The 11,229-nt window shown below is 37.2% G+C and overlaps 1 protein-coding gene across 1 annotated transcript; it reads left to right on the top strand.

The window, feature by feature from the left end:
* Positions 1–2,355: 2,355 nt before the first annotated feature.
* LOC112523764 (arabinogalactan protein 1-like) lies at positions 2,356–3,186 on the top strand. The gene is made up of 2 exons (XM_025133443.1): positions 2,356–2,763; positions 3,010–3,186. The coding sequence occupies exons 1-2, from the start codon at positions 2,356–2,358 to the stop codon at positions 3,184–3,186; spliced, it is 585 nt and encodes a 194-aa protein (XP_024989211.1).
* Positions 3,187–11,229: the final 8,043 nt, after the last annotated feature.

Below are 11,229 nucleotides of genomic sequence, written 5' to 3'. Positions count from 1 at the left end.
TGGAAGTAGACTCACATACCTGGTCATCAGAGTTGTAGGCGGATTCTGCATTGGACGTGGCCATTAGACATATGAGTGCTTTGTCTTCATCGTCTGATGAAGAATCAGACACCTAATTTTCTTTTTCAGCCATCAGGCTTCGCTCTCTAGAATTGTATTTGTATTTGTTCTTGTAATAATCAGCATCCTTTACCAATCATCCTCGGCATTCTTTGGAGAAATGACCGAGCTTTCCACATCTGAAGCATCGAAGGTCATTCTTCCTTCCATCCTTGTCTTCTTTCCTCTCGTCTCTTTTATCTTCTCTTCTTTCTTCTCTTTCTTCTCTCCCATCTCTTCTATCTTCCCTCTGATGAAATTTGGATGACTTCCTTTCATACGATGACTGGTACCTTTCCCTTTTGAACTCTTTTCGTTCATAGAGTTTCATGATGAACTTTCTCTGGAACTGCTTTGTGAGCAAGGCCAAAGATTTGGCAAAAGCTTTAATTTCATCATCAGAGTCAGAAGTTTCTTCTGAATCAGATTCTGATTCTACTACCAATGCTTTCTTGCCTTTCTTTTTATATTCTTTGGTAGAAGTCCTTGATTTTTCCTTTTCATCGGCAGCAAGGGCAAGAGGTCCACCAATGGAAACTTTCTTTTTCATTATGTCATTCTCTTGTGTTGCAAGCGTTCCATACAGATCATGAAGTGACCAGCTGTCTAGGTCCTGGTTTGCTTGAAGGGAGATAGATAGCTGAGTCCATTCATCGCCCAGACTTTTTAGGAATAAAACGTTGTTTTCTTCCTTAGTTCTGGAGATRTCGTTTCGACGACATTGATTGATCAATGTGTTAAAACGATCATATGTCTTCTGTATTGGTTCATCAGGAAGGACCTTGAAATTAGTATATTCGTTGAGACATTGTGCTCTACGATTTTTTCTCGTTTTTGCTCCTCCTTCCAGTTGGCTTGCCAGTTCATCCCATAGTTCCTTGGCTGTGGAACATGCRTCGAGGGATYGGAAGATTTCATTGGGTATGGCCATGATAATCAATCGTTTGGCCTTCTTGTCTGTTTCTACTCTTTCCATGTCGTCTTCATCCCAATTTTTTTCATCCTTGCACATATATTAGGCAGGAATTTCAGCCATGGTGTTTGTTCCTGGAACTCTTGGGACAAGAGTTTGTGGGATGTAAGGACCCTCCATTACAGATCGAAGGAGGTTCTTGTCCATTCCTTCCAATAAATTCACCATTCTGATCTTCCATTGTGGATATTCTTCTCGTTGAAGAGTTGGAGGCTTGGTGAGGGAGCCAGCGCTATAAGCAGAGTTCCAGTTGGCCATTGAGAATTTTGAAGAGAAGGATTTGTGTATTGACGAGGGAGAAGATCAAAAATTGAGAGATTTTTGTTTGATCGTCTTGATTGGAAAATCAATCAATCCGCTCTGATACCAATTGTTGATCCCTGATCTCTCAATAACACTAATAATCTAGTTAATAATAACCAAATTATAGTGATTTAATGAACAAAATGAAGAACACTCAAGAAGAAATTATGAACATCTAAGAACAATCTTGAGCGTCAAAGATTTCACTTTGTATATAAGAAAACGTAAAAGCTTAAAAGTCTAACAAGCCACTCTTTACAATAGGCCTAATCTCCTATTTATACTAATCAGCTAATAAGAAGATAATTATCTAATGAGACTTTTTAGCTAATCTTCCTATTAACAGATAACATTTATCTACTCTATTGATAAGCTTAAATATTAGAGATAAACTTGAATTCTAGCTATCGACATGTCATCTCCAGCTGTCATTCATAATGTGATAAATCATCCTTATCTTTAAATCTTCATCGCATGCTCCTGGATGATTTGCTGGAGAATTCTCTAAGTATTGATGACCAGAGGATCGATGAGGATGCTCTTTCTATCGCATCCTAGGTCGTCCATCGGTCCTCTGGTTGTACTCCAGACTTAGCCGTTTCTGCCTTGATGTCTTCATCGATCTTCTGTTTCTTCATCACTTATTGTTTTCCATTACTTTTTACATAATGAGTTATGGGGTTTAACATATTGCATCCCTCTTTAAGCTCCCCGATCATGGATGGTCGAGGGACAACCGGCGCTGAATTATTTTGGCCGGTCATCTCAACAAGGAGGCGGGACTTTGGTTTCAGTTTTTGCGACACAACTTATTCCCCACTGTTCATGATAGTACACTCTCAAGGGACCGATGCGTCCTCCTTTATTGCATCTTGAGAGAGTTGCCAATCGACCTCGGGCCGATTATTCATACATCCATTTTGGCCGCCTCTCAGAGGACGCTTTCACGCCTAGTCTTTCCGGCCCTTATCACAAAGCTTATGGCCAAGGCTAGGGTCCCTACCAATGATGAGGATACAATAGTTGTCGGCTCTCCCTTTTTGGGACAAAATACGGTCGATCATTGGCAAAGAGCCTCTCGGCCCTTTTTAAATTTGCAGAATTCTGTACCGGTCGAGAGAGTTGCAGAAGAACCCGTGGCGCCACCAACTGTTCAACCAAATGCACCACCGGTCGATGTTCCCGAGCCACAGGATGTCGCTGTTTCTGAACCACCGACTGTTGCAACTACCGAGCCACCCGCCGCACATGTTACCGAGCCACCTGTTGTCCCCATGACCAAGCCATCTACGGAGATCCCAGGGTTTGTCAATGATGAGGCCAGCCCATCCAAGCCACCTCCAAGCAATCCATTAGGCTCGGGGTATGGGTCGGCCACTTGGCTTTTGGTCTTGGCACTCCAATGGGAAGAAACGAATTAAAAGTTGGAGGCGATATTGAAGAAGGTGGGGAGCATAGAGGACTGCATCTCGGACCTAGAAAAGAAGAATGCTAGCTTTTGGGCGTATACCCGAGATTGGAACCGGGTGGAACGACAGCTTTACGGGCGTCAAGATTCCCTCTTGACAGCCCAACTTCCAAGGTTCCCAAGTGGTCTATGCCCTCCCCAGGTTCGGTGTTTCCTGCCCTTGCAGACTCCCATGCCGATTACTTCTATTGTTGCTGCACCTTTTGCTCCTGCTCCTCGTGTTCCTGTTGCTGCTACTGTCAATGCCACAACTGCGATCATACCTGCTGTTGTTGTTCCCGTTGATGCTCCCGTTGTCCAAAGCTCGAAGGAAGCAGATGCAGTCCCTGCTTGCCTACAATAAGCAGTTTTGATGGAAATGGTTTAATTCTCGACTTTTCATCACTGCCTCTTAAAAACATTATTTTTGGTATATCTTTTGGGGTACAGATACACTTTTATTCCATCTTTTGTGTATGATTTACGGAACGTCATTTCTTTTGTGTGAATATTTATGACATGGGTGTTGGATTTCATTTTGTTTTGTCTAGTTCCATTGTTCATTTCAGGTACAACATCCTTGGATGATTTTTGGTAGTGTTAAAGTTAAAAGGATGTAGACCCTCCTTCTATTTTAAGCCCAAACACTTTTCCCCTTGCGTCCAACCCGTACCGTTTTGGTCCCTTTGGCAACAATGGGGACATTGTCAATATTAAGTTTGGGGGGATGTGTTCAAAAAAATATATACCTTCGAAAAATTGGGAGATATGAAAAAAAAATAGAGAAAAGAAAACAAAAAAAAAAAAATAGAAGAATTGGTCTTCGAAAAATTGGAAGACGAAAATAAAAAGCCCGGTTATCCAAAAAGGCAAGTTTATGCCAAGAAATGGGTCACGAACTTTTTCCAAGTACTCAAAAGAGAATCGATGAGAAATTATCTTTCAAACCCTTTTGTAGTATAAGATAAGTTTGGGGGAGGGATACACGCTGTTATTGCCAAAAACACTAACCCTAAAGCCCTGCTGATTAACAGCAACACTACGAAGATCAAGCAAGAAAGTTGTACATCTTCTTTACTAGACAAATTTCCAACACCTTCTGTATGTTTCGTTCTTTTTCCTTTCTTTAGGTTCCTTTCTCTTTATTTTCTTTTACTTGAGGACAAGTAATACTTCAAGTTTGGGGGTGTGATAGCTCTCAATATGTGAGAGTTATTTGTTGTTCAATACCCCTATTTTATTGTGTATTCGGTACCCAGTTTTGCTCTTATCATGTATTTTTGGTCCAAAATATGTTAAGAGGTGATGAAAGGTCAAGAATTAAATTATTTTCTAAAAAACCCATTGCTGTTGGTAAACTACCCACTTTCTGCTCGCATTCATACTATGGCGTATTTTCATCAAGTTGGATTTGAACAATATGGACTCTCTTGAGTATTAATGGGATCTAATTCTGAGTTCAGATCAAAATATTGAATTACTTGGAAGAATGTGCCTGGTTGAGTTATAAAAAGACAATAAAGTACTCCTACCATTATTTTAATGAAAAAGTCTTCTCTACCATTTCATTATTTTAATGGTTAGGTACTTTACCTTTTGCAACCTTTCAAGAAAAAGTGACAAGGCCAGAAAAAAAAAGTAGACATGTGGTGATGGGAGGTCCTTACCCTCTAGACGATGAAGATTTTCTTCCTTTAGGCGAAGAGTTTGTCCGGTGCTCACTTTTTCCTATATATTGAAGACTTTCTCTCATTTGGAAGCAATTCACTCTATCAACAATTTAGCTAAGCAACCTTGGAGCATTCTCTCAAGCTCTACAGCAGTAGAGCAAGTTTAATTTCTGCTTGTAATTTTATTTTCGTACTTAGTCTTTAATTCTCGCCACTGTGTATTGTATGCCCTCTGTGGGCAACAGTTTAAATAAAATTTCAGTTCAAGTATTTCTTATGCATTTTTCTTCTTATATTTCCTTTATGTTTTATAATTTTATTATGAGCTAAGCACCCTTTGGGTGTGGGTGTGAGTCAAGCTTAAGAATGTAAAGGCACACTTGGGTGTTGTCATTTTTTATTGATTCTTAAGCTTGGTCATTTAAGTCGGGACTTAAGCTCAACGCAGATAAGCCAATCACTTTGAAGTGTTAATATTATATCTTTGATCCAGAGATGGGCGGGTCTGAAATACAGCTTAGATGATGCACAAAGATTTGAGAGAGTCTTTGATAATCACGCAGAGATGCGGGTTTTGCATGTTTTTAGCTAATGTTCAGATATTAGTCGAGTTTATACTACAATACGTTGTGAGTATAAATCTTCAGGTTAGTGGAACCAGATATCTTTTTATCTAGTAGATAATTCGGCAAGTTTTTAAGATTGATAAAACTGGACGCTTTGTGGGCACTTTGTGGGCACAGTATATAAGAATTCACTTTCGAGAGATAGGAGTTCTTATAGAAGTCCCTTGAGTTTTTGACCAAATTGTTCCTGCAATATTCTTAAGTAAAGCTTACACCCATACCCATCTTTTACTATTAAAAGTTTATTTCGTATTTTAACACTTTGCACAATCAAAACTCAAATATTTTCTCAACCCAAAGCATGTTCAAGAAGTTCATGAAAGTATCTGATTCTTAGTAAGTCCAGTCCCTGCGGAAATGATCTTGGTACTTTACCACTCTATTACTTGAAGCGGTCATAGTGTCAGCGTGCACTTGCACCGCCACTTTGGGGACCTTGTGCCCACTGTGTGCACACTTACGATTTTAGCCACATCAGGAGGCTAAACCCTCCTTTTATACTTTCCTTTTCAAGGAAGTCGGCTACAATATCCTTTCTCTTCCTCCCTACATGCATGCACACACACACATACCATGCACATACATAACTCTTGTACACACATATATATATCGACATATACATATATACCTATGCATGTACTTTATTATGCATGTAGTTTCACATATTAGCATGATCAATATAACAATTTATCATGCTATCACATAATCATTTATCAAATAATCACATATTAATTACCTCGGGTGATAACTAGGACCCAGTTATCACATTTCTTATACAACTTCTTATTCCAATCTTTCAATCTCTCACCAATGTGGGATATCTCAAACTCAACCACAATTCACCAACACCTTAATACTCAATTCTCGTGATATCACCCCAATACCTCTTAGTTCTTCTTTTAATATATATATTGGGGTGTATATATATATATATGTGTGTGTGTGTGTGTTTGTGTGCATGTGTGTGTATGCGTACACGTTGCACAATGATTAAAACAAATGTCAAATAAGATAAAAAAAATTATGATGCTACCTCAACAAACTTGTGAATACTAAATTCACATTTTACATTTACCAATATCCTTCCAATATTTCAAAACATCTTTCCTCCTTTATATGCTCAATCATCTCTTTCGATATTTCAGTTTATCATCAATGTGGGACAAAAGCTCAACTATAATCATTAGTTGAGAAAATTCTAAATTCTTGGTTATGTCATGTCAATAGGTTCTAGCCAAAACTTCTTTCATAATGATTTTTATTGTATATATATATATATATATATATATATATATTCATATTCATGATTGTATTGATTCGATTCTAATGAACATTATACATTCAATCAAATTGAAAGTGAAATGTTAGTTTTTAATAAAATATTTTTACCATATAACTTCAAAGTTACCATTTAATCCAAGAATTGGATGGCAAGTGTCGCATTTTAGTCAACCAACTTTTTTAATCTTCAAGGCATTAACCTTCCTTTCATATATCTAACTAACTCTTTCCAATAGTTGTATTATTTGATGATACCATGTGAATCGCCAGAAATATGTGAAGTATATGGCTAACCCTATAACTGAAGTCTCGTAGAATTCCTTTATACATTTATATTGATATCGATTTTCAAGCCATCCCCCTCCTTTTATATATTCAAATATAATTTCTAATGTTTATTCTTCTCTTCAATATGGGATAACCAAATTTGACCACAATTTGAGAATACTAAATTCTCATTCGCCATGGTAATACCTCATAGCCCTCATTTATAGATTTATTGTTGATCCTCTCTCTCATTGATTTGATGATAATCTCTTTTATCTTACTTGAAGTATATATGTTTCTATTTCCAGTTCCAGCGATCATCACTGAATCTGTTCAGTGATCGCTGAAGAACTTGTAATGTAAATCCAATCAGCGACAACGATATTTCAAAAAGACAAAACTCACATCAAAGAACCTTCAGCAAAAGTCGAAGACTGAAACTGAAGATTAGAGACTGACGAGTACGTGATCTGAAGCCGTATTCAGTGATTATAGCCTTGTCTACATATGTGTGAAGATTGCCCAAGTCTCAGCGAATGCTGAAGAGACCTTCAGTTTATTCCAGCATTCAGTGATCAAAAGAAGCTTGTTGAGCACAATTGTTTTTGTCATGTCCTTACAGACACAAAGGACAAACCCATACTCTTTCTAAATGTTGTGAAAGGATGTCTGCTCATGGATAGGATTTTTGTACTATTCTCTGTAGCAAAGGACAAGCCTTCCTCTTAAGGTTTGACACACGTTCTAACCCTACCATGTTGCATTAAATGTGCATTTAATGCAATGGGTATAAATAGATGTGTTTTATCTCCATGCAGAGATATACTCTTACCCCTTACTCTGAACTTGCTTACACTTAGTAAAAGAACACACATCTAAGAACAAATACGCTCATCTTCAAGAGCAAGTTAGAATCTCTTTATTGTGTTCCAAAAAAGTTCTTTTCCCAGATAGAACATATTTTCTTCTAACTCTTTTACGGCAAATCTTTTCTTTATTTGCTAAGAATTAGTGTGTAACTTAAGATTGTTTAGATAGGTTTTATTTACCTTATCCTTTCGTAAACAATCTTGTAAAATCTGTATTGATCATTCTTTATCAATATATATTTTAAATATGAAAAGTTTTCTATGTTTGTATTCATCTCTTCCCTTCTACAAACTGTTATACACATCTTGTAGACCCTAACGAGACGAACAAGTGGTATCAGAGCAGTGTTTTATATTCTCAAGTTGTTTAGTTGTTTTCTGCATTATATTATCTCCTTCTTTAGATAATTTTATTACTTTTAAAAATGACTTTACAAAACACAAACACACACTTTCAACCGTGCCTTTGACCAAATTAACTCGGAAGAATGTCAAATTTTAGTGGGAAGAAGAACAACATAAAGCTTTCCAGTTACTAAAAGATCATATCTGCAGTGCCCCAATATTGACTTTACCCGATGGAATAGAAGATTTAGTGGTATACAGCGACGCATCAAAACCGGGTTTAGGCTGTGTCTTGATGCAAAGAGAAAAAGTCATATCTTATACATCCCGACAACTAAAGGATCATGAAAAGCAATACCCAACTCACGATATGGAATTGGCAGTCGTGGTCTTCGCATTAAAAATATGGAGACATTACCTCATGGGAACAAAATGCCAAATTTACACTGACCACAAGAGCTCGCAACACTTGTTCAAGCAGAAGGAATTAAATATGAGGCAATGTCGATGGATTGAACTCATTAACGACTATGATTGTGAAACTCTCTATTACTCGGGAAAAGCAAATGTGGTGGCTGATGCTTTAAGCAGAAAAGAACAAAGTGGAACTATCAAAGCGACGACAATGAGAATAAACTTAACTCCTGACCTTCACCAAGAGATTTTGAATTATCAGAAAGAGGTAGTAAAGGAAGAACACGTGAAGTCGGAAAAAGTGGGTAAAATGATTTCCATTATGGAACCAAACGATAAGGGGATCTTGTGCTTTCAAGATCGGATATGGGTACCAAGCTACGGGAAACCGTTCTGAATGAAAGTCACAAGTCTCGTTACTCCATCCATCTAGGCATCAATAAGATGTACAAGGATTTGAAACCCTTCTTTTGGTGGCCAGGGTTAAAAAGAGATATTGCAAAATACATGGAACGATGCTTAACCTGTCTACAAGTTAAGATTGAACATCAAAGACTGCATGGAAATCTACAATCCTTAGAAATTCCAGTCTGAAAATGGGATCACATTATAATGGACTTTATCATGAAGTTACCCCGAACCCCGAAAGGTTATGATGCAATTTGGGTGGATCGTCTATCAAAGTCTGCGCATTTCCTACCGATGACAGAAACATATTCTTTAGAAAGGTTGGCTAAGATTTACATCAAAGAAATTGTAACCATACATGGTGTTCCACTATCCATCATTTCCGATAGAGACAGCCATTTTACTTCAAAGTTCTGGGAAAGCCTACAAAGAGCCTTAGGATCATAGATTCGGTTAGTACGGCCTATCATTCTCAAACAGAGGGGCAGAGTGAAAGAACCATCCAGACTCTCAAAGACATGTTGAGAACCTGTGTAATCGACTTTGGGGGATCATGGAAGGAGCATTTGACGTTGACAGAATTTGCTTACAATAACAGTTACCACTCCAGCATTCAAGCAGCACCATATGAGGTATTGTATGGACGAAAATGCCGAACGCTGTTATGTTGGAATGAGGTGGGTGAAAAGCAATTAATAGGTCCCGAGATTGTGCAAATAACGTCTGAAAAGATTGAATAGATTTAAGCAAGAATCAAGACGGCACAGGATCGTCAGAAAAGTTATACCGACAAGCAAAGAAAACCAACTGAATTTAACATAGGTGATTTTGTAATGTTGAAGGTATCTCCGTGGAAGGGTGTTATGAGATTTAGGAAGAAAGGTAAACTTAGTCCGAAGTATATTGGACCGTTCAAAATTTGCAAACGGATTGGGCCGGTGGCTTATCAGTTGGAACTACCAAAAGAGCTTAGTCTGATTCACAACATCTTTCATATATCAAATTTGATCAAGTGTTTGGCAGATCCAAACTTAGCAGTACCATTTCCAGAGATCAAACTGGACAGTAAATTGAATTTTGTAGAGTCACCAGAAGCTGTGACTGACAGAAAGATAAGCGTATTGAGAAACAAAGAAATCAGTCTGGTAAAAGTATAGTGGCATTATCATAAGGGTTCAGAGGCTACGTGGGAATTAGAATCTGACATGAGAACCCGTTACCTTGGCTGTTCAATTGAATGAATTCCGGGGCATAATTCTTTTAAGGGGAAGGTAATGTTATAACCGGGTTTCAGGCAACCTGGGTTGAGGTAATTTATATGTGATTATTCTGTGAATTACATGATATCAAATTAGAGCATGAATAGTATACGTATATGTGGAAAGTTGTTACTGTGCATAATGAATTATGTGTGTACGTATATGGTGTGAAACATACATGAGTTTTATCATTAAAATAAGAAGATGTGATATCTTCATGGTGAAGAAAGATGGTTTTAATATAATAAAGCCCACCACCGCATATGAATTTTATATTAATAAAAAGACTCCACCGCCTTGGTAAAAATATATAAAGAGAGAAAAAGAGATAAGATCTTATCTTATCATCCTATTTTGAAAAGAAACCTTTTGAAAGAAAAAGGTGCGTGTGACGATGAAAGTGTTCTTGAGAAAAGTTTTTCATAAAAAGTGATTTGAAGATCCTGTGTTGTTTGAAGATCAGCTGTGTGGTTGAATCTATCAAATTGTGCTTGATAAGGTGAGTTTTTTATAACTAAAACCTTTATATATTGTTATACAAACTGCTGGATTTTTTTAATGTTTGATTTTGAAGAAAAGATGGCAAAATTGTTTTAACAGTTTAAAGGTGTTATTGTTATATATTTGAGTATTGCAAACTGTTTTGGGAAAGATAAAGAAGAGGTTGATTATTTAAAACAATTTTGAAGATGTTATCCTGATTGAGGACTTAAAGGAGATTTGATATTTGGAAAATGGTTGAAAGAACTGATTGTTTTTGAGTTTCAAAGTTTTGATGAATAAAACTATTTTGAAACCATTATTGGTTAAAAACTATAGAGGACATTCCTTCAAGACGGTTGTGACTTCGGTCTGTCTTCATTTGGTATTAATCTATAGATTTTGTGGATAAAACTACGGAGGCTGTTTCATCAAGATGGTTGTGACTATGGTTTGTCTTTGTTTGGAACTAATCCATAGATTTTGATGAAGAAATAAGGGTGGCATATCAAGGAGAGGTGTACCATGGGATAAGGGTGGCATATCAAGAAGAGGTGTACATTTAAATATAAGGGTGGCAATTGTGTGTGGTTATTACAGCTCTTGCTATTATGTCTTTTGAGATTGCAAGAGATTTGAGTTCTTACTTATTTGTGATTTAAGGACTCAGAGATGTTGCTTTTATTAGAAGGGAAAAGTTTAAAAAAACCCAATGGACTTTACTGTTTGGAACGATTAAACCCTTGGACAATTTTTTGGAACAAATAAACCCTTGGACTTTCTAAAAT

This window comes from Cynara cardunculus, assembly GCF_001531365.2.
Source record: "Cynara cardunculus var. scolymus isolate 2C chromosome LG 12, CcrdV1, whole genome shotgun sequence".
NCBI classification, from domain to species: Eukaryota; Viridiplantae; Streptophyta; class Magnoliopsida; order Asterales; family Asteraceae; genus Cynara; species Cynara cardunculus.
Note: the sequence above shows the minus strand (reverse complement) of the source record. Positions and strands in the feature narration are given on the sequence as shown.

Excerpts from the sequence above, each read along its gene's own strand:
- LOC112523764 (XM_025133443.1), top strand. The coding sequence starts at position 2,356 with ATGGCCAAGGCTAGGGTCCCTACCAATGATGAGGATACAATAGTTGTC. Across the intron at positions 2,764-3,009 it reads GGTCGGCCACTTGGCTTTTG|ACTCCCATGCCGATTACTTC; the intron begins GTCTTGGCACTC and ends CTGCCCTTGCAG.